The 24509-nt window shown below is 41.7% G+C and overlaps 1 protein-coding gene across 1 annotated transcript in view; it reads left to right on the forward strand.

Moving 5' to 3' along the window:
- Positions 1-531: 531 nt before the first annotated feature.
- LOC138627222 (single-stranded DNA-binding protein 2) overlaps positions 532-24509 on the forward strand; it is a 52978-nt gene continuing 29000 nt past the window's right edge. The window contains exons 1-2 of the mRNA XM_069709419.1: positions 532-781; positions 23266-23338. Coding sequence (XP_069565520.1) covers positions 726-781; positions 23266-23338 — 129 coding nt within the window. The 5' untranslated portion in view covers positions 532-725. The remainder of the gene's footprint in view (positions 782-23265; positions 23339-24509) is intronic.

Genomic DNA, 24509 nt, shown 5'->3' on the forward strand with positions numbered 1-24509 from the left:
AGAGTACACCCTCCCTGTGCTTGCTGAGTGTGTTGTTTACAGGCCCTCGGTAGTGCTTGTCTGTTCCCAACATGATCTGCTCCTCCACACATGTTTGGATATCATAGAACCTATGTAAATAAACACCAGTGAAATGCAGTTTGTATTTTGCGAGAGTTGTTTGCGCAGTGTGCTGTGTGTGCGTCGGTAGAGGGTGTGATTGTCTATAAAAGGAACAGCCAAAGCCAGTTGTTTAAAATCCTAGTTGGACGGTTTCAAATCCCCCACTTGCACTGAGAACAGAATAGAGGGAGTGTGTGTGTGTGTGTGTGTGTGTGTGTGTGTGTGTGTGTGTGTGTGTGTGTGTGTGTGTGTGTGTGTGCGCGCGCGCGTGCATGCGTGCGTGTGTCAGTCTGTCTACATGTCAGTAGAGCCTTTCCAATCAAGGAAGGGATGGGAGAGACACTGACAGACAGACAGAATGAGGAAGCAGAAGGAAAGACAGAGAGAGAGAGAGAGAGAGAGAGAGAGAGAGAGAGAGAGAGACGAGGGGGTGGAGTTATTCCGTTGGGGGGCGTGACCAGGCAGCTGTCACTCACTGGTGGTTGCCATGGCGAGCGGGCGGTCCTGAACAGCGGGGCATCCAATAGGAGACGACGCTGCTTGTGTCACCATGGTGACGGGGCTGTGCCCAGGGAGGTTGTGATGGGTTGACAGGTGCGTGACAATCGGAGCTCTCTGCAAGCATGTACGCCAAAGGCAAGAGTAGCAACGTGCCGTCCGACAGCCAAGCCAGAGAAAAGTAAGTTTTATTTATGGGGGAGGAAACCGCGGCTGTGAGGGAAGTTCATGAGCGGCCGGGGGCAGTCACACACTGAGCTGCGGTAGGGGAGGGCACACGGCGATACACTCAGCGGCATGGGGCTCTCTTCTCAGCGCTCTGCAAGCGTTGGAAAGTTGACTGCTTCATTTATTTGAAGAAAGATAACAAATTTTTATCGGCGGGGTTTTAATATTAGTAGACCACCGAGGTTAGGATTTACCTCGCAGTTTCTGCTTCACCGCTTCATTTTTATGTTTCAGGTTCATTTCAAGACGTTTTTTTGTGTGTGTGTGTGTGTGTGTGTTTTTTAATCCAGCAATATCCTCCTCTTGTGAAGTCCAGTGTGTTTGTCTTGCTTGTTGGCTATTTCATTTCACTCTGAATATTTAATTTGTAATTTTGCGCTGGTCGGCGCGTGTGTCTTTCTCCCCCCCCCCCCCACACACACACACACACGTATCCAATTATTCCGACTAAAGTAACAATGTAGCAGTTTTGTAAACACGCAGAGCGAAACCAGACGCTCGCGATCGTGTGTCGGCAGCGGAAAGAAAGTCCACGCATTTATTTGACTGCTGTTTTGAGGTGTCGCTTTTGTAAGAGACTGTCTTGCCGTGTTCCGTGAGTCCAGTCAGCGCTACAGCAGATGAGATTTGTGACAGCAGACAGTCATCGTGGCTCAACGTTTTGCGAGACAGAGGCAGCCTATTTAAAAAAAAAATTGTTTTTAAAAAAAAATAGTTGGCCAGATATAGACTACAAGATGTCCAGCAGTTTGTGTTTACATAGATTTTGCTTTTACTGGAAATGCTTGTGCTGTGCTTCCTGCTCACTGACAGGGATTGCAGACTGACAGCTGAGTTTGTCACCCGGGAATGCAACTAATTCATCTTTTTCCTCATCAGACATGAGATTTTATTCTGTGGAATTAAGACAATATTGACAGTGGACATGTCAATAAAATATAGCTGATTAAAAATAATACGGTTTAAAGCCTTAAGCAAGTTGTTTCTTACTTTTTTTTTTTTAACAATGTTTGTGCTGTGATGTTTGAGATAAATATAAACTACCACAAAATTCAGATGTTCTCGAAAACCTGATTGACATTGAAGCACAGATTCTGTGTAAGTGGCCCTCAACCAGGCTCAACTGCTCACTACTTTTTGGACGCTCAGGGTCAGATGGTCAGTGAGCAGAGTTCATTGATCAGGACCATGTATTGATTGATGATATGCCATCACTGTTGGCAGGCAAAAAAAACCATTTCGGGTCTGTTGCCGCTCTGGTCAGGACGTCTGAAACCGATAAGAGACTGGGAGAGGGAGAGCATGGCAGTATGGCATTAAACTTGTGTTTTTCAGCTCTTGCCGCCTGTGAGAGTTAATTTGTGGTGGGGAGATGTGCATAAAAGATGAATCATCTCATCTCTAGTCCCAGCTACCGACACTCATTCATTGTGTCTGTTGAATTCAGTTCACTCGTGTTTGTCAACAGCGTGTCTGAGTGTTCGTCTCATCCCTCGAGCCCCCTTCTTTATTCCAATCGATATGAAAAGGACTGAACAGTGGCACCCTATCGCTGCCTTATCTCGTGCACTGACAGAGGCAGAAATGGAAATCTTCCTCGCGGCCTGGAAGAGACTCTTGCGTGAACACATGCGTGCATCTGTGTGTGTTTGTATGCGTGCATGTAAGCTGGTGATTTTCTGCCGTATAGAAGTTGTTCAGGAGTCCTTTGACAGTGTGCAGTGGTTCACACTTGAGGACTTTGTGTGTTAACTTTATAAGTGGATGACTTGCTGTCTTTTAAAGTAAGAAACAACCTAAACTTTAATCATAGATTAGAGAACCGTAATCTTTCATAGGTACATACGCATAAATAACAGAGGCAAGGCTGTAATGACGAGACACTTAATGTGACTTTCGTGCTATTGTTGAATTTAATCATTTCAGCCTCAAACTGTTCGTTTATTTATCGTAAATGAGCCACTTTCAGTATCTTGTAATGATGTTTAAGATTCATCTTTCCTTAACCAAAGATATTTACAGTACAAATACTTTATTTCTAGTGGATGTTGTTTAAAATGGGCATACCTGAGATACGCTATGAGATTGGAAATGGTGAGATCTTCCCTGCACACAAGACTTCTTACTTTTCCGCCTCACCATTTAGTTTAGGCTTCCATGTTTGGTGTAGATCATTTCGTTATCTGTGTTTACATTTTGATGCAAGCGAGACGTTCCACTGGGCGTTACTGCCGAGGCCACAACAAAAGACAGGAATGGGTGACAAGAAAAAAAAAAAACACTAGATGAAAAAGGCAGAAATCAAGCAAGCCAAAGTTTCATTTGTCTCTTAACAAGCCGCCTTGTTTATCAGTGGTGTGTATCGGAGAAGCAGAGCAGGGCCCAGCGCTGCCGAGTCTTCAGTTGTTTCTCATTTCTGCGGCGCAGCGGGGGATCAGAGAGTGGGAGAGACGGAGGGCAACAACAGATTGAGGGAAAGGAGGAGGGGAGAGAGCAGAACTGAGGGAATTTGCTGGATCATTAGTTTACAGTGTTGTAGTATTGACCTCAGAATGGACCCCCGCAGACTCCGAGGCTCTGGCGTCTCGCCCATGTAGATGTAGAGGAGCGCGAAATGCAACTGACCTCTGTGCAGTTCTGTTCACCGGTTCGTGTGTGTGTGATAAGCATCTGATTTGTGCGGTGTGCCCTTGCCACAGGTGCATTTTGGGAATATACTTCTTTCTTTCTTCTTCTTTTTTTTTTGCCTCCACCAGTGTGTGATTTACCTCAGATTTGTAAATGTTTATGTCGTGGTTTTGGGGGTTTTCGGTTTGGATACTTGGAGATAAAATGATACAAATAGTAGCATCGCAAAATATAGCCATTTAAAAAAATAGCATCCATATTGAATGCTGTATAAGGTGTTAAGTTTCAGTAAGTACAGTCTGCCAGAGATTTCCAAAGTTAATAAGAGACAGTTTAGGGCTGGGTATCGTTCAAACATATTAGATACCTCTTCTAAAACGATCCTTTTTTTTTTTTTTTTATACCAGTTTTATACAATTCATTTGAACAAAAGCCAATCTACCAAAAAACTAAATTTACAGTACACGTGACGGTGCAAATCTTTCATGTAGTTTACAGGGGAAAAGTGTAACCTTGGTTATTTTGTGTTGCTACAATTTACAGATGCCTCCTAAAGGTCTCGCATGCAAGCTGTTGATAGGTGCTACAATTTACTGATGTTCTTCAAATGCTGTTTATGTTGGCGATCAGTAGACGCTACCTAGCTAGCTGTACACAAAGAGGCCTCAGTTTTGGCAACGCAACGCAGACAGGTATGTCGTCAGAAATTAGTTTGAAAAGAGTAAAATAAAGTGTCCTATTGTAAGATTCATTAACTTAAGTTGAGACCGAGTGATACGTGGACAGCCCGTCCCAATGCAGCCTCTGTATGGTAAGCGCTGTAAGCCCATTGGCTCACTGGTGCTGATGAGATTTACTCCTGTGTAAGCGCAGAAAAAGTTTTGCGTTTTAAAATGAGATCAGATTAGTATAAATGTAGCCGGCTCTCAAAATTTGGTGGATGAATAATAAGGCATTTTTTTGAGACTAGATATTTTTCAGGAAGCAATTGGGAGTGTGCCATAAAAGTATCGAAGTTTGGTAGCCCCAGGGCAGTCTCATTTTTTTCTCTCCTTAGAAATTGTGTGGAAACCTAATGTCTCTCTGTCCACACTATAAAATACATTTAATAAATTGTTATACTTCAATGTTAACACAAATGCAATGCTCGTAATTATACCGTATGACAACTTAACATCATCTCAACCAGTGTAATCCATCTGCAATATGGTTATAAACATTTCAGTATCGTCTCTTGCAGAAAGAATATATTAAAATGCACCAGAGTTTTCTCCAAGCTGTGTCCTTTTTTGCATAGATTACAGCAAACGCTGACTTCACATAATATTAGAAACACATTTGACTGAAGATGTGGTGAAAGCTGTTATCACTTACTGACTTCCTGTATTTAATCGGTACCTTTCACAGAGGAGGATGTGCAGATAAAGAGAAGCAGATGAGTAAGAAAATGATGCTTTAAAGGATTGGTTTACCTAAATCATAAAAATATATCAGTAAACATGTTGTCTTAGTTAGCCCTAATGGTATCACCCCATGCAGATGGTTCCAGTTTGATGTGCAACATCTGGGACGTATCCACTTCTGAAAATAGTGCAGCAGCACACCAGTTCAGTAAAGATGACTGGAACTGTTTCTGGTGCTCAAAGCTCTAAAAAAAAAAAAAATAAAAAAAAAAGACATTTAAAAAACACGTCTGTGCAGAAACAATGTCCCTGATCTAGACATCCATAGATTAAGACTATGCAGTTACAGTCGTGAACTGTTGGCAGTAAGGTCTGTGAATCATGCCGAGTAAACATCAAAAACATGTCCCCTATGTTTAATAGCAATCACCACGTTTTAAAATAAAATCCTGATGCACATATTACTGAATAAATCACATCTATCTACCGCTGTCTTCACACCTTTGTTCTTATAAGGAACGCTTTCTCTGGCTCTCAGACAGCAACACCCTTCAGGTCTCTTCCCTCCCTCTCTCGCCGTACCTGTGTTATGGTCTTCACTTGATTTTGATACGGAGTGACAGTACACGACCGCTGACTGTGTACTGCAGTTGTTCAACGAGTATAGGTTTCAGTCACTGGCAGTTAGAGGACACATTCCACATAGTTCTGGGATTGTGGTCCTGAGTGAGTTGCATCGCAGCGCATACTACACATTCCTTTTCTCCCTTTTCTCTCCGTGTGTGGTGAATCACAGAACAACGTCTGCTTGAAATGCACACACATACTTCTTCTCTCAATTCTCTCAGACATACAGCGCTTCTTTTTTTTTTTTTGGAGGAACTTTTCATAGAAAGTACCCTTTGCTTTCTTTTGGGGTTTTTTGTACACATCATCTCAATAAGCACAAACTGTAAACTCACAGCTGCAAAAATTATGCTGAGTGGGTTTTTTTTGTTGTTCAGTCTGTAGTTGAGGTGCCAACCATCATTCTGGTGCAGACTTTCTGCATCATTTCTGGTTCTGTAAGGATCATCATTCAACACACACACACACACACACACACACACACACACACACACACACACACACACACACACACACACACACACACACACACACACACACACACACACACACACACACACACACACACACACACACAGCTACTTCTGAACTGAGACACCTCAGAATCCTGCCAGGAGGCTGCCAATGCAGCATTGCGCAGACTGAGGCAAAGCAGTGCATGCTGGGAGTGTTTATCCGACAGAAGCAATTCAGGCTGCCACTCTGGCTCTGACAGTCAGTCGCATTACAGGAGAACTACAATAAAAATGGAGCAGGATCTCACACATACACACTGTATGCTCACAATGCATCACATCAACTGTGCGGGGAATCTTTTGTCCGTGCCAGCTGCCCCTGATGAATGTAATTGAATAGATTTTTGGGGGGGTTTGTTTACTACATTTCGTTGTCCTTGAGAAATGACTGAGGTGCGCTCGTCAGAACAGAGAGGAAGTCATTTGTTAAAGCATGGACAAAAGAACGTAGCCAGAGGATAAACTTATGTTGCTGGTCAACCTGGTGGATGAAATGAAGAAGCTTCATAAGGAAAATGAGCATCACATGTGAATGGTGAAACATTTCCAAATATGATGGCTGATGATTGATTAAATGAAAGACGGGGGGGAGGGGGGGGGAGTTTTGTCATCCAGGTCAGACGGGGTCAGGTGGTGCCCTGCAGGACCTCATAGTCTAATGCTTCATAATGGTTGTGCATCAGCCGGCCCTCTGCACTCTAAACACATCTTACTCTCTCTGTGGATCACGTACACTGGTAAGTGGCCACACCTGGCACTGTTTACATAAGTCCAGAGCACCATGGTGGGCCTCAGTTTAAGCTGCTCCTCCCTGTTTAAATCAACAGAGAACAATATATAAATGTATATGCGTGACTATGTGTGTATCCACTCTTTGTCCCTTTGGGTCAATCGAGAGCATACTGCAAGTGTGAGTCTGTAATCTCACATGAGCTGTCTGCTCAGAGCATTTTTGAGCATTTTTCCCATATGTTTTATCCCTCAAAAATCAACCTGCATCTGTCTGTCATGCTGCATGTGCGAGTGTGAACTACAACATCCAGAAATCATTACACAGCTAATAGCCTCTCCGGCTCTCATGGGATGCTTGTGAACAACTGTTAGAACACAGCGAGCTGTCGCTGCTCTCTCTTTGTTGTCTTTCACCAACACTGACGGTCAGTGACGGATAGGAATTTAAAACTGCCGCCAGTGAATGTAATCCGCACAGTGTTTTAGATTAGCATCAATCTGGGATTACAAGAAAACCGGAGAAGAAATTGAGCTCTGGTATGTTTTTCCTCTTCTCTCTGGGTATACAGAAGCTCTCTTCAAACAAAAGTGATGATGACAGTTTGACAAGGCTCTGATAGAAAACACTCTTTAACCTGCTGAACACACAGAGGCTGTTAAAAGTCCTCTTTTATCTGCTGGCATCCCTCCTAGTCTCTCTCTTATCCCCACTGCCAGAGATGTAACTTGCCACAGAACTGCTATCAAAGCAGCTACCTCTTATTGAGCTGTATGATGCGGGGGGGGGGGGGACAACCTCTGATCGACGCAGGCTGAAAAAAGGGTGACGTGTCAGTCAAAAGACAGGACCCTGTGGAAGACACCCTCACAGGACGCCAAGGGGTCCTTGGGAAAGATCGACGTGACAAAAGGCCTCCGTCGGCATCAGATAGCATGTGGGACAGAGGGGGGGAGAGAGAAGAGGAGAGGGCATAGCATCCTGAAAGTCTTTTATCACTCCCCTCAAAAGACAGAGGGTACGGATGAGTGAGTTTATCACCTAGTGCCGGTCCCGTAGGACCGCATGGGTGTCCCTGAATGCTTCTGTTTTAATTAGAAATACAACATCACATCTCATCTCATCACATCACATCTTTCTCTTCTCTTCTCTTCTCTTCTCTTCTCTTCTCTTCTCTTCTCTTCTCTTCTCTTCTCTTCTCTTCTCTTCTCTTCTCTTCTCTTCTCTTCTCTTCTCTTCTCTTCTCTTCTCTTCTCTTCTCTTCTCTTCTCTTCTCTTCTCTCTCCAATAGTTGCAGTGCATCAGGTTTATCTTTGGGATTGAGATACTGACATTTGGGGATTGAGGGATTCAGAACAGTGGACCGTGGATGAGACACAAAGCAGAGAGGAGGGTGGGGGTGGGGGGGTTGCAGTTTATAGTATGCTTTGTTGACCATGACTGGAAACTACTATCCATGCTGTCAGGCTTTGTTCATGCTGTTAGCGGTAGCTGTTGTGGTTTTTTGTCAGGAAGTCTTTTTTTTTTTTTTGCTGTACCTGCATGGTGACCACCAAACATGCACAGCTTTGCTCCAAACCACAGCACAGTCAGGGATGCTCTCCCTCAAAGCGCTTCCTGTAACCTGAGAGCTCCAGCCAAAAGTAAATGCTTGTCGGTGGAAACAACACTTACAGGCTCTGTGGAAGAGTGTCTTTACAAGTCAGGTTTCTGATTTCAAACCTAGCATTTTTGTTTGTCAGTAAAACGAGTTAATCTAGCATTCTCATTTATGTACATCCCCACACATCCGATTTTTTTTTATGAATGCGTCGACTATGCTGTGTCACATTTACAGCTCACCAGTATAACTTGCGTTGCTATTGTAAGTGGCATAGTGTAACTGCGGATGCTGCTGTGCCCCCCTCTGCTGATTATAGTGGAGGTTGGTTGGAGGCCTCTGCTGATATTCCTCCATCATTGATATGCAAGCTGCATCGCACAGGCGCTAGCGCAAGGTTAAGCATGCGTGACGGCTAGGCTTAGGAACTGCTTCAGACACTCTCTCTGTATCCCTCTTTCTCTCTCTCTCTCTCCTGTGCACACACGCATACACACATTATTTTACTTTTCTCTCTCTGTATATAACCCTCCGTTCTTCTATTCCACTTGTCCCTTGTCTGTTTTGTGAAGTCAAGCCACAGAGTTGTTCACTTTAATTCTCCATAAATGTGCTGTCCTCAGATGACGGGCCGTCCGCCCGCCCACTGATCCTTGTAAAGTCCACAATGACACTTTCTCCCCTCTGAATCCAAGGCAGTGTATCCACATGCTTAGGATTTAAATTGCTGACATAGAGTTCTTGACTTTTAAAGATCTACTTAATGCCATTTTTCAACCACAGAGAAGCAGAAAGGATAATTGAGTGACACGAGGTGGGCGACAGGGCAGCAGTGGAACTCGCCAGGATTTCTTCAGAGCTGGAAGTGAACTTATAAATATGTGCGGCTAGTGCATCATTTTCTGTCTTTTCATGGTCTGTTTTGTTATTATTAAATGCTATTACTCATTTGTAGACATCTCAGTGCATACATTTTACTGCTAATTTTTACAGCCTCATGTTACAAAAAGAAATATTTCCCTGAGTTGTTTGTCATTTATTTATACTTACTCCAGAGCCTCTGTGCAGGCCTTAATAGGTTCACATTCTTCCCCAAATTGCTTCAGATTGCCTTCATCTGTATCAGTTTTTTTCAATATCATCTTGAAGCTTTGTTGTTCAAAAGAATAGCGGCCTATTAGAGCCCTGTAGAAAGGAATTATAATCCTATAAGATTAGAGCAGTACACTCCTCCCTGTCGTCTCCTTGTCCCTGTGTTTTTGTAGTAGTTGTTGCTGATTGTGGAATGCTGTATTGTGTGGACTGAACAATGACAGTGTGTCACTGGACGATGTGTGGAGCTGGCAGGAGACGGGAGCGTCCCTCGCCGTGACAGTCCAGGTCCCGCATACTACTGTACGACAGACCGAGCTCACTACAACGAATGGCAACGACAAAATACCTTAATACCACTGTGTGTGTGTGTGTGTGTGTGTGTGTGTGTGTGTGTGTGTGTGTGTGTGTGTGTGTGTGTGTGTGTGTGTGTGTGTGTGTGTGTTTTTTTAGAAAAAACACTTGACTTCAATTTCATCAAACATAACTGACACTGGTCGCTGATTGCTCCCCCCTGCAGAGTGGTTGAGTGAAAACAAAAAAAGTACAGAGTCATTATAGAGAGGAAATGTCTAAACTTGGTTATTTTGTTAAAAACAAAAACATGAAAACAATTGCTGCACTGACTGGAATTGTCATAAAATAGTTTTTGGTTGTTTACTTTGTCGGGCTGTAAAATAGATATATATATATATACAGTAAAAACAGTAAAAATAAATAAATTAAGGAACAGCTTGAATGCATTTTGTCCTATTGCATTACATATGTATTTAATTGTCAAGACTATACTATAGGTTGATTTTAATAATTTGATGAATTTGAAGTGTGAACTGTGCTGCTGTATTATCTGGGAAAATAAAAAATATTGGATTGGGACTCAGTATTGGCAGATAGTCAATATTAAATGACTCAGATCGGGTGCCAAAAAACTTGATCAGGACACCCCGATCCATAATCCATTCAACTCCCCTCTTCTCAAGAAACTCTGGAAATAGGTTGTAAAAAAGACAGTAATTAACTTTGTATGATCACTAAGTGTTGCCATCAAAGTTCTCTGTAAACAGCAGTTTAATATTCTGGGCTTTATGGCTGTATTGCATTCAAGATTTACTGTAATAGCTTGTAGAGAAAGTTGAACAAGGAAAACACTCCTAAAAATCATTGGTGTTCTTTCAGCTGTGAAATTAAACAAACTCCCCACGAGAGGTGACTCAATCTAAACAAATCAAAGCCAACGAAATGGAACTCAAATTAAGAAAGTGATGGATTTGCCTCCACTTTTATTTGATTTATCCACTTTACATGTTCTGCAAAGAAATCACGGTCGTGGACAACTCTCATTGCCTGAAACCTGTGTGTAAATGACAGATTTTCATATGAAGGACGCAACAGAATTTCTGCTCAATCAGACTGTTGGTAAACAGTGAGCTTGCCCATCAACGCCTTCTTACCATCTCCCTCTGTTTCTCCCTCTCTCTGATAAGATGGCATTTCCTGTTATCTCAGCGCTGGACATTGTTGTCTGCTCTGTGAGAGAGTAGAGTCTCTGCACTGCTGACTGAACAAGAACTGTTTCACTTTGTCTGATTGTGCCTGTTTGAGGCGGGGAGGGGGGAGGGGGGCTTCCTTTCTAATGTACTCGCTGTTCAAGTCTTAATTGCTGCTGCTAATTTTCTGCATTCGACAGACAGGTTTGGGAGTGTATCCTGCCAGAACTGCCAGCATTTAGTCAGTATAGTCGGGTACACACCACCCACTCATATGAACTCGTACTCAGTATTTTCACTGATAAACATGGTGATGAATTTAAAGGCGTACACTTTGTCTACAGCCACACCAGCCGACACTCAACTATACCAGAAACAATTAATTTGATGTAAATGTCTTTGATAATAAACTTAATATTTTTGGGTACGGTTTTGGAAATTGTTTTCTGAAAACAGCAAATATTGAATAGTAGTGTTGCTTAAAATGTGTTTCCTTCGTCAAGAAGTCATACAAATATTCCTGGTCACACTTTTTGACACAGTTTAAGAAAATGATTTACCGATCTGAAACAAGTAGTTGTTTTTTCTAGAAGTGATTCTTCTCTGTGTAACTCAACATCACTTTTTAGTTTTTATTGATGTAGCTGATAATAAGGTTGGTATCACCGTAGATAGCAAGCCAGCAAATTATGTCAGTGCATCCAAATACCTGCTGAAATAAGCTCTATGCTTGTTAAAAAAAAAAAAAAACTTTCACAGGTCCACTCCTGGCAATTAACATCTGATAACAAAGTTTGAAATGTTTCTGGATTGCAGTATCTGCTTGGTCATCACCGGAAACAAAACATTGTTTCAGTCTATATTGCGTATGTGTGTCAAATTTCCATTGAAGTTATGTGAGCTTAATTTATTAAACTGCACCCAAAAAGATAATTGTAACTGAAATAAAGACTGTAGCTTACACATTATCAAAGATTTAGTTTCTGTTATTTTTCACGCACAACAAATTTGAGAATAACCAGGTTTGGGTTGAGCCTTAGAAGGACGGTGTGTTCTGTTCTTACAGCACAGGGTGGAGACTCGCCGTTACAGTTGGGCTTGTGGTCAGAGTATCAGTATAAGTTGGCTCTTATCAGTCTCTGTCCTGTAGTTTAGGTTAGTTGATTGTAGTGCACGGTCGTGAAATGATAAATTAGTCCACCAGTAATCAAGTAAACATACAGCATGTTGCATTCGTTTAAATGTCCGCTTTTCTTCTCTTGAGCTATGTCAATGCATTTATTTGGGCTCTATGGGCATTTACAATTACAAGACATATATTTAATGATAAGTGGCAATAAAAGAGAACCCAACCCAAAAACTGTTTATGTAAATATACTTAACGTGGTGGCTTCTATTAAACAAGTTGTAACTCACACATTATTATCTTGGTTATTTTTGATATTTGTCTTTCAACTAGCTGGTTTTATGGAATTTATTTTCACCTCTTATTTGACAGTCCCAAAGGTGGGGGGAGGGAGATGATTCTGGAATCTCTAGTTAATGAAAGGTAAACACAAGGTCTACACTGAGGTGAGCCAAAGAATGCAGGATGCTTCCTCTCTGTCAGGATATGAGCTTCATTCTTTTGACTTATACTTTTACGTATGACGTTTCACCTTTGGCAGATTTTTCTCTTTGGGGAGGAACTCCCACTGAAAGCTACTTCACTGTTTACAGTCATGTAAGATTTGTCTCTTTTCATGTGAAGTATGAGAAACACTTAATCTTAATGGTTTCGTCAGTTAATCCAAGAAAAAAAGTGTTATAATGTTACCCTCGCTCTCTCTCTCTGAAATGCTGTTAACCCATGTGATAGCGCGAACAGTCAGTCACCTGTGTAATATCACAGAGATTTTATTTGTGTTTCTGCTTCACCTCTTACACAGTGCTGAAGTAAGCCCCCAACCACACTTAGCCAGCTCTGGATGCACTGCTCTTTGCCAAGCCGGTGTTGGAGCATTCAGGCCTGTCACCCAGCCAAAGCACCACTAAGGGCTTTACTATGTGTTGTGGAAGTGTGAGGGATAAAGGCTACGACAAACATTTGCTCAGCAAAGCGGCATGTGAGACCATCTCAGTGAAGACAAAGCAGGGAACATGAGCAGATAAATTTGACTGAGTGTCTCTCCTCAGGCTGTTTCCATGCAGGTTTATGACACGTGTTTTGCTAATCTTCAAAGCTGTCATGAACTTTTCACTCCTCCTCCCCAACTCTCAACTGCACACCAAAACCTGCAACTCAAGTCTGCACAAAGACCAGTCAGAGAGAACATACTTTATACGAATATCCCTGTTCAAGTGCTCTGTCTTTAGCAGGAGCCATTAGAGAGATCCCAGGGGTTGCTGTGGAGGGGTAATGGAGAATATAGATTTAACTTGTGACCATCAGCAAAAATGCCAATTAGAAATGCATCAGTGAGCAGCCGGCGATGAAGCCACAGCGCACTATCATTTGGGGATTAATTTAAGGCATGTATTTGACCGAGACAATGGACAAAGTTAAAGAGTCTAATGCTAGTTATTCTAAAGTTTAACGTTAAAGTTTTCTTCTGTATGATTACATAAACTTTATCCACATGAAGGTTTTCATTTTATTTGAGACACTTAAAGTTGTTGCTTACAAAATCATGTATTTGTTTGAGTGTATAATAACACAAAAGCTAGTGATCAATTAGTATCTGTCTTTAAAATTGAAAAGGGGAAATACTGTCTCAGTCACTGACTTTAATTCACCCCCCTTGTTCTCAAGTTGTTGTGAGTTACATTTGGTTGCACTTTTGCAAATCTTCTGTTACAGTAGATGTATGACAGCAGCAAGGCTGTTCACAATGTTGTCCTTTCTACTTGTGCTCACAGGCTGCAGTATCACTCCTCTTCTGTTCCATCCTGACCTCCCCTCGCAGCTCCTTTCGTTAATCATTTACTCTCTCCCCCTCTGACTCTCTCCAACTCTTTCTTTCCCTCTTCTTCTCCCTCACTGGTGTCTCTCTTGCTCTCTGTGCCCTGGATCTCTTGCTGATGCAAATTTTGATCAATCTCTCCATCTTTACATCTTTATCTCACTGTTGACGAGTAAATTACCTGTTTTTGTCCTTTTCTCAGTACTATCGGTGTGTATCGTAGTCTCTGCTTTCCATAATCTCTCTCTTTTCTTGACTTTTCTCTCAGCCTTTTTCAAATTTATGTATGAGCTTTACTGTACAAATCCCTGTCTGTGTGTATATTGCAGAAGAGTTGGAAGAATAGCTCAAACAAAGCGTGTACTGTACACACCTAGCAGCATTTTCAAACAATTAATTCACTCGCCTACCAGTCCAACTCCCCTATGCAGATTCATTAAAACTATACTTTTACCTGATGAAAATGCATCAGGGATTAGTCTGCTGGAACTTGGTTTTCCATATAAAGGGATTGGGCTATGATCTTGTCGTGGCACCTTTCCCAGACGAGGTGTGTGCATAAGTAGCCATGTTTTGAAGATGCTCTCCACTGTATAGAGGCTCCATAATTCCCATGGTTGTTTGGGCTCTTTTTTTTTTCTTCCGTTGTTTTCCTGAAGCCCTGCGTATAAGATGAATTATTCAGCATTGTAATGGGTCTATATTTGTCGTTGTTTATCTTGCCTCAGTGCCCCCACTACCCTCATCGCTGCCCCACCACCATCTCTCTCCAAGCTTTCCCTTGTCTGGCTGGCTGGCTGGCAAGCAGGGCCGCTCTACCCGCAGAGGATGCTCCACTTTAATGAATGAAGTGAAGTCATTTAGCAGGGCTCTTAATGGCACATAAAGCCCCGCTGCTAGGCTTGATTAATCAGGGAAAGTGTTTGGCTGTCACACACAGGGCTGTCCTCAGCAGGGGCAGCAGCTTGATCGCTGTGCTCTCTTTTATGGGCCGGGTCCCTCTCTATCCTCGCCAGAGTTGTCAGGAGCCCGAGCTTTCAGAGGCTTGATTGCAGTGAGTGATCGCTTGGCTTCACAGTAGACTAGACATGATAATGATGATAATGTTGATCCTACCTCCAAGTCAAAGACAGGTGTCTGTGGTTTGTGTTGCCTTTGTGGCCTGCAGCTCTGTGGTGAGGTGTGATTTGACTGAGGACACCTCGGCCGGTGAGCAAGCTTACAAACAAAAAGGAATAAACCACTGTAAACAGTAAGTCTTACCACTGTCTTGTGATTAAAAACTCATTGGCTCATATGAGTCAGTCTCCGCATATGATTACTTAAAAAAAAAAGAGATGGACAAAATATTAGAAACCCCTCAGAACAAAGTTTCAGCAATGCAACTTGCACATAATTGCGCATTAATGACGTCATCCCAAAGTCTCGTTTTGATCCGCTCCCCTTTTCCTTGTTCAATATACTATATTTCACTGTTATTACAAACTCGACATTTGCAGACGTTTACATTTCAAATTCAAAGTCCTCGAGCATTTCAGTAAACAGGAGCCCTTCATTTCAACGAGTTTTAGTCTGAAACACTTGCAGGAATTAGTTGACTAAAATTGACCAATCACACTTCTGATGAGTAATCCAGTAAAACCATTGAAAAGAGCAGGATCATTTTGTTGATTTTATTGATTAAACTGATAGAGATATAAAAAAACCTGCCTTTTTTTGGCGGCTTTAACATCTTCAAAAACTCATGAAAGTTGGTGGCTGACAAAAGTTTCGTGATGTTTGGAGCGTCGTTTCAACCTTAAACATCAAACCTCTGTGAAATGTGTGGATTACCCCCCCGCCCCCCGTCCTCATGAGGTCATTTCCAGCTCTGAAGCAGCATCGTAGACCACTAGATTATCTTCAGCGCTGAAGCATGAGTCGCGGTGGAGAAATTGTTTCACGGAGTTCACTCAGAGCTTTCCAGTGACTAAACTGACAGTCTCAACAGGTAAAAGATTCTACTTCACCAAGGTTTCTATTAATGGTTCAGATTCCACCTCAGCCTGTTGAAGGTGATTCAACTTTTAGTGAAGTTGAAACGTTTGGTGAAATTGAAAAAGTTTTTCATACACTACACATTACAGGAAGATATTTAATATCACTGCAGACCCCCTTCAAAAACACGTATATCTTCTATCCAAAGTATGTCTGCGGCAATTTTGGTCGCATTTGAATGAATATTTGTGGACGGCGGAGATATAGGTTGCAGTGAGCCAAAGATTTGTCACAATGCAAACTATCTCCTGGGAATATTGGTGGTGCAGTGGTTAGCACTGTTACCTCTCAGCTAGAAGATTAAGGGTTTGATCCACCCCTTTGTCATGACTTAAAAAAAAAAAAAAAAAAATCATACTATAGCATGTCGTCCAAATTCTGAAAAAAAAGTCATACTATAGCAAAAAGTGACCTAAAACTCATTTTTGGGTCACTTTTTGGATGACATGCTATAGTATGACTTTTTTTTTTTTTTTTAATCACATTTTGAACAACATTTTGGGTCACTGTTTTTTTACACATGTCCACCGAATTTCGTGCATGTAGGTAAATGGAACTGCTGGGGCAGCTGTTTATCTGCTAGCGAGCCATTTGGCCACGTCCACTCGCGACTCCACTAAAATACAACATCTTTCGCCGGGAGAGACGCGTGTACCAACTTTCATGAGTTTTTGAGTATGATAAAGCCGACAAACATGCAGTTGTTTACGGAGAATAATAATAACCGCTTGAATAAGAATAGGGCTTTCGCACCATCGGTGCTCAGGCCCTAATAAGCTGTGTATGTGTCCGTGTGTGCGCCCGTGCGCAAAATCACAGGAGGGCTCCAGTTCTTAAAAAACCAGCAGTACACCCCTGGAGTTTATGGTAAAAAAATATTGAGCGATATACTTGTATTTCTTTTTTTAACTCCTAAATGGCAATTTTTTTAATTTATTTTTACCTACACTCAAAGCTTGACTTTTTATAATAATGACTGATCTAAAGTAAAACTGATGCATGTCATTAATTGTAATCCATTAAGATTGTAATCTTAATATGACTCAGCTACATACAGGGTAGGAGCCTTTGTAGTTGTGGTTACTGTTGTCACTGTCTGTATTGCATCAGTCATATCCTGCAAAATTATGTAACACAGCAAAAATAAAAGTCGGGTAAATCCTGATATTTGTCAAACAAGCTGCATTGTAGCAAAGAGGATCCTCACCGAGACAGACTTAAAGACACTTAGTGATAGGATGTATGATTAACGACATGACACAAATAAAACACAGCGTTGAAGAACTATACATCATGACTTTCACCAAGCTGGAATTTACTGCAGGTCTTATTTATTGTTGGGTGTTATTGCTTTTTCATCTGTGGGGACTTTGGAGGAGTCACATTCTTTCTTCTTATTGCTTTATTGTTTTGCGTTGGTTTGCTTGAAAGCAATGTGCTTCAAAGACACTACAGCTCTCAGTAGATACTTCACAGTGTCACTTTTACTAAAATTATTCTTTGCTGTGAACACACGAAGCAGAAATTTAAGACGGTAATTTAGTCTTCTGTGGCAGGTAAGCATATCCAGGAGATAATTACAGTATATAGCTTCCTGACTGTGACTTAGTTCAAGCTAGGATTACTTTTCTATTGTTATTACCTCTCACACAGAAGTCATTGAAATTAATTTATAAAAAAATATGAAGGAATCCGGTGTATAGTCTGAGGAATACTTTCTGTACGTTATGTTTTCAGCACAGTGTGCCGTCATGCATGTTTTCTCTTCAAAAATGGTAGGAATCATGTCTGATTTAGCCTGACTGTTTTCATAGCGGGGTTTTGTGTTAATTTGCAATGTGTAGTTCAATGTAAGGGTGTTTGTTGTTCTGTTTTTCTTCAATATCATTATTCCACAAAGTTGTACCAAAGTTGCTTCCTGCTAAATACAGGAAATCTGTGTGTAAAGCACTACTGAACATGTGTTCAACCTGTGTTTGACTCTTAAGAGACATTGCAGTGTAAATCCTTGTTGACACCATCCAGAGCCTTTAACCTGTAACTGTTCCTCCATAAATGTAACTGCTAAACCACTGCACCGAATGTGTATTCCTCTCTTTTTTTTAATCAATGTGTTCAGTTATTTTTGTTGTTGTTGGTTAGAAGTAACTCTTCTTCTGCAAAAAAAAAAAAAAAAAAAAACATTTTTTTTTAAAAAGGTGGAAAGGTAGTACATGACATACAGACTGGTAGGGAATGTGAATACTGAGGGAGGTGATGAGAGAATGGGGGACAGGCGAGGAGGTGGATGTGGGGAATGACTGGGAAAAGCTGGGGTTACTGCAGGGCAGGATCTGAAAGGACAGGAATAAGTGACTGAGCAGTGTGGTAGCACCTGTACAGCACCAAAACAACAGACAAATACAGTTAGCAGATAAACATCATGGAGCATTTCAGTGCTAAAGATTCTGATATTTCCCTCAGGAGTTTGACTTAAAGAGACTCGTGTGTGCATCCAGAAAGATTTCTCCAGGCGCAGCTTTAACAGAAACAAAATGTGCAGCTGCAAAGAATAAACGGGACTTGCGCCAGGCACTTGTCAAACATGTGGTATTGGTGTTATATACTGCTGAGGAAGTGATTTGTGCATCACTAATGGGGGTGGCATGTTTACTGTCAACATGTAGCATCAACTATTATGCAACATTTAATTTGATTTCCCTGCTCAAATATATTATTATGCTATGTCAGCATAGTAGCAAGTCCTGCAGATATGTCACTTAACGTGTCGATTCAGATCAGAAGCATAATCGCTTTACCATTTCATCTCTAACAAGGGTGAAATAATCTGGAGCTAATCTATAATAGGCAAATCCAATCACTGAAGCCATTGCCTGTTGTGATTTGAATCTCTGCCAGACTTTGATCGCCATGGCAGAAATTGATAAATTGATTAGCAGTGATCTAGTGGTCTCCTGAATGCTGATCCCGGGAAAACAGGTTCATGTCGTTGCTTCCAGCTGAGGTAGTGTTTGAGTTCCAAGATCCTCCCCTCTCCCTGATTTCCTCTCTGTAAAACAGCTCGGTAACAAGGCAACCTCGAAGCTGGTCACTGTTTCTGCCTGCTGCCTTCATTAAGCTGAGCTCAGTCTCTGACTTTTCAAGCCTGCTGTAGCTGTCTGGTCTTGTGCAGATTTACAGGAGCAGCCAGGATGGGGGTCGGCTCGAAATATGAATTTAATTAAATGTGACTCTGTGAATCACTGTGAGATGACAAAACAACTTGAAGTTGAAGGAGAAATGGGTCAGGTGTGGATCTTGAAGTACCCTCCTGTGCCCCACCTTCTGCACTTGTACCTACTCGCCACCACGACCTCACACATGCACGCACACGCCTTTGTACAGGGAGAGGAAGCAAACGGGGAGGCACCTGAGCTCTTTAATCATCCTGGTTGCAGTTGTGATTGATGTAAAGTGGTTCTTATTTACAACAGAAATTACCAGGGTAGGCAGGTAAGGACAAAAAACGTCTTCAATTTCTTGGTGTATGTCCGACAGCAAGGGCATACACCTGAAGCAATGTTAGGAATGGACTAATATGGAGTCAAAAACCATTCTAAAAGCATTGGTTGCCTCAATTTGAGCACTTTTGCCTGCAGAGAATACTTAAAGTGGCAGTTTATTTAACGTGACAAGAGAGTCATTGTAATGTTTTCATTTTAATGTGCCGAATTTAGAGGATTCTTAACCTTGAACAGTCCCCCATCCTCTAATCCTCAAACCTTATCTGCGCTCAGTATTTTGACTGTCAGTCAGTTGGGTTCCACATAGTTGGGTGTTTTATCAGCGGGGGGCTCAGATGAACAAGTGGAAAGTGAACAATGAGAGAGCAGCATGAAGGGGCTTAGTATTTTCAAAACCTATCACTCGTCTTTTAAAAAATTAGTGGTTTTGAGTTAAAGTTCAACAGATATTGAGTGCTAACAAAGTGCCTTCTTTTGTTGCTTTGCAGTCTGCTTATCAGTCCTGTTTCAACTCAGCCTGCTGTTGGTGTGTGTTAAATGAAAAAGAGGACGCAGACAGACAGGATTGGTTTAAGTCTGATTTATGCGTGTACTTTTGCAAGCCTCAGAGCATTTAAAACCCCGTGTTCAAGGTCACAAGCAGCAAATGGACCTCCTTCATTTTTTTCTTTTCTTTCATCTCTTCTCCAAAACTTGCATTAGCCTACTTACACCAAATGTTTCCTCTTTTTTTTTTTTTCATTTTATGGAATCCCCTTCGCCCCCTTTTCCCTCGTCCGTCCACCTTCGCGAGGTTTCCTCACTTTCTTCGACCCCGTCTCCCTATCAGGGCCAAAGGTCACATCTTAGAGCTCTTGTGAAATCAATCATAGATTAAACCTTTTAGTCTACCTCAGAGGCAGCTACCGTGCGAGGCTGTGTTTTTGTGTGGTAATAGATAGCTGACTGGATACATGCCAGTGCATGCTGAGGACAAGATTTCATTTCTTTATTTATCCCCACTGACACAATGAATCCATTCATGCAGCCCATCATTCTCACCATCATTGCTGGGAATGTATTCACTGTAGATACATGAGATCATTCAGTAATAATAAATAGATCTATCGCGATGCTGCCGTAGCTGACATCGGGACTCACAGGAGAGAGTGACAGATTTATAGAAGTTGACAGGAAAACGATGCAGAACACAGCGACTGAGCAAGTTTGTTCCTAGAAATGTTCAGAGTTGTACAGTGCCTTGAAAAAAATGGGCACATCTTTTATTCATATTCGGGTTGTCGAGGTGTCAAGAGTTTTGTCAAGCCTCTTATTGTTCTGTTAACCTTGTCCCTGTGAAACGCTCTGTCTCTATCTCTTTGGTTAAACATTACTGCCAGGCCACGGGGGGAATGGAAAGAAAAAGGGATGGAAAGAGAGAGAGAGAAGGATCACTTCTCTTCATCCTTTCACCATTAAACAAACATGGCCTCTTACAAAAAAAAAAGAGTGCAAGAGGAAAGCAGCGCACGCTAGACACAAAAGACAGAGGATGAGGAAGAAGGAAGACTGAGGATGAAAGTGATGAAGAAGAGAGATGGAAACAGAGGAGAGGGATAAGGGAGGGTGGTCGAGGCAACAAAGTACCTGTGTGCATAGCAGAAAGGTGTGCAGTCCATCATCTTCAGACAGGCAGACAGGGCTGTCTGGGGAGTTTATTTTTACCTCAATATAACAGTCTGGATTGGCTACAGCAAGCTGGTAGCACCTTTCAGTGGGGGCTCCAGGACAGCTGCTGTCCTGGGGAGACAATCCAATCGTTCATGCCTTTCAATACACGTGCTCAAACAAACACGGACACGTCACACTCCAGGTCAAAGCTTGTGCTGCGTTATGTTCCTTTTTCATCATATACAATAGAAAACATGCATTTGGATTTTAGACTGTTGGTCAGACAAATCAATGAGCTTTGGGAAATTATAATGGGATTTTTTTTTTTTTTAAAGTTTTCTGACAAACATTAAGGATGTTGATAAATTGGTTTAGCCTATTGAGAAATAATCAGCAGATTAATTAATTATAAAAATAATTGTTCGTTGTAGCCTTACATAACATACCATATATTTTCTGATATGGCTCAACACAGCACACATTTAGTGAATATGACAGCACTTCATAGATGTAGTTATTCAAGCACTTAACAAATCGCTCCTGTCTGGCCCCAACCTTTTAGATTTGTAGTGGAAATATGAGGCTCAAGCACAAATGTGATACTCTCCTCTTAAATTTATGACAAATGCTTCCCTGTTCATATCCCTGCATGTATGTTGTTGCACTTCCTAAATGTCTAAATCTACAAGGTGCCATTAGGAGTCGGTGAGATCCACTGTTAATCCTCTCTGGATCAATTTTTATCTTGTATTTATAGACCAGTAGATCACCCCGTCCTCTCTTTCCTAACTTGCTGCTAGTACCACTGCAGACACACTGGAAAGAGAATTGATTAACAAATAAAGCCTGTAATTAATTCTTACTGTGATCAAAGCCATGGGAGGAAGTCCACGGAGAGCCCAAGGCACGAAGGTGCAGTGTTTCACAGTGTGGGCCCACCAAGTGCACTCTTATCACCACGTTGTTTGTTCTTTAAATAGGTGGCTTTTAGAGTTAGTATTGTGTTGGGTGGATTTAAAATGTTTTAAAGATTGCTCTGCCTGTTGTTTGGCATTTGGAAGGTGATTAGTGTTCCTAAGGTGGTGGCTGTCTTCCTGCTTCTCGTGAGATTTGTAACGGACTGTGACGTTCTCACACATCCCTTCACAAAACTCTGTGGGGCTGCTTTGCAATTTGTATCCATGCGTAGGCTCCGTCATCTTTATTTTTAAGCACTCCTGGGAGAAACTGTGTCATGAAGTAAGGTTTTTGCATGAATGCTTGTCTGCTTGTAAAAGTAAGACGGTTTACGTCCTTCTCTTTCTCCTTTTTCTTACTACATCTGTTGGCCTTCACTCTCTATAATGTCCCAATTTCTCATGTTTATTCCTCCGTGCCAGCGACAGGTCCGGTCGACTGTACGTACCGTCCGGCTGTACATCCGTCCCATTCTTGTGAGCGCGATATATATTAGGAACGTCGTAGGGGAATTTCTTCCAGTTTTGCACAAAATTTCACTTGGACTTAAGGATAAACTGATACGATTTTAGAGGGAGAGAAAGGTCAAAGGTCATATAACACATTTGTGGCCATAACTCAAGAATTCATACACTAATAATGACAAAATGTCTTTAAAAAAAAAATCTAGTATGATGTTTAATTTCCAAAAAGTAAAACATCAACTTCACCGTGGCATCTTAATTTTATGCTAAAATACTTTTCAGGTTGTAATTCAACACCATAAACCAGAAAAAGAATGGGAGACGGTATTTTACTTATTTTAGTTAATTGGTGACACTGATCTTGAGTGTTCACCTTGAAACGGTGGTGAATGTACTGATGTACTGTTGAGTTGAAGATGTGTGTGAAGCATCCGCGCTTTAGAATTTGTAGCTTCTTTGCAGCAAAATCCATATTTGGATCATTATCTACTGTCATGGCTACAACTTTATGCTATCAGAATCAGCTTTATTGGCCAAATTCCTTTGAAGTCTTCACCACATATATTTTATGAGTCTGGACAGACATGGCTGTTAACTGCAACTTGACTGACTGGTAGACCTGTACAACTGTGAGCTGGTGATTGCAGAACAGTATTTTACAAGAGTTTGTAGACTAATCAATTTTGTCAGTTAATCAAATAACAATTGATACTATATATTGGTGGTGATTACTTGTTTTTATGTACTATTAGGTCTCAATTAACAAACTGACCCACTTCCTTCCGCTTCTTTATCTGCACAGGTTGGCTCTATATGTGTACGAGTATCTGCTGCATGTAGGAGCACAGAAGTCAGCACAGACCTTTCTCTCAGAGGTGAGTAACAAAAATACTTTATGTGTGTGTGTGTGTGTGTGTGTGTGTGTGTGTGTGTGTGTGTGTGTGTGTGTGTGTGTGCGTGTGTGTGCGTGCGTGCGTGCGTGCGTGCGTGCGTGCGTGTGTGTGTGTGTGTATGTCAGACTCCAGGCCATGTGCTTTATGTGTCCCTTATTCAATATGTCCAGTAAGTGTAGCAGCTAATTTAATTAGCTAGACCTTATAGTGCTGAGCTTACAGGTTAGTACAGCAGACAAGCTTTTTATCATTAGTGTTGCATTTAGTGGGACTGGAGCCAGTGCACAGGAAGAGTTAGTGCTTACACTGGAGCTGACGTCTTGGACTGACATCACTGTCTGATCGGCTCAGCCGCTCTGTCTCTATCAATCTCTTCCTATGGCATTCTTGTCCTTTTTTTTTTTTTTATTATTTATTTACTTTCTCTCTTTGTAATCGTTCTGCTCTCATCTTCATCTGTCTTCACTTCTCTGCCGGAGATTGGAGCTTGTCCTCACTCTAATTCGGCAGAGGTAAAAAGGTGATGGGGTGAAAATGAGGTCAGTTGATTATTGTGCTTCGCTGTAAATGCTGGTAAATTACAATGTAGAAGACAGTGACTGGAAGCTTGTTGTACATCGGCCAGAGGAAGAGGAGAACAAAGAGAGGCGGATGGAAAAGGTTACATCATCAGCTGGCACTGATTCTCATCACTCTGACTTAGTGTTTGTCACTGCATATGTGCGCGCACAAACACACACACACACACACACACACACACACACACACACACACACACACACACACACACACACACACACACACACACACACACACACACACACACACACACACACACTTCACTCTCTCTGACACCCTTTCCTCTCTGTCATATCACTTGCTCTCTCTTCCACAGATGTAGGAGATGAAAAGGATAGGCGGTGTCAAATTCAAGTGTGGGAACACATTAACTAAGAGTGCAACAAGTATAAACACAGCCGCTTGTATACAGTTCACATGCACACACACGTTTGCGTGCACACACGTTCACATGCACACACACACACAAACACACATACACACACAGTGTGAACATAACACCAGTATGTAGCTTTTGCTGAAATAGTGGGGTGGAGTGAAAACATGGCTTTAAAGGCCTGTTATCCACTTTTAT

This window comes from Brachyistius frenatus, unplaced genomic scaffold (genome assembly GCF_029030835.1).
Source record: "Brachyistius frenatus isolate BFR_SWC_R1_liver_20210118 unplaced genomic scaffold, ASM2903083v1 Contig_83, whole genome shotgun sequence".
Taxonomy (NCBI): domain Eukaryota; kingdom Metazoa; phylum Chordata; class Actinopteri; family Embiotocidae; genus Brachyistius; species Brachyistius frenatus.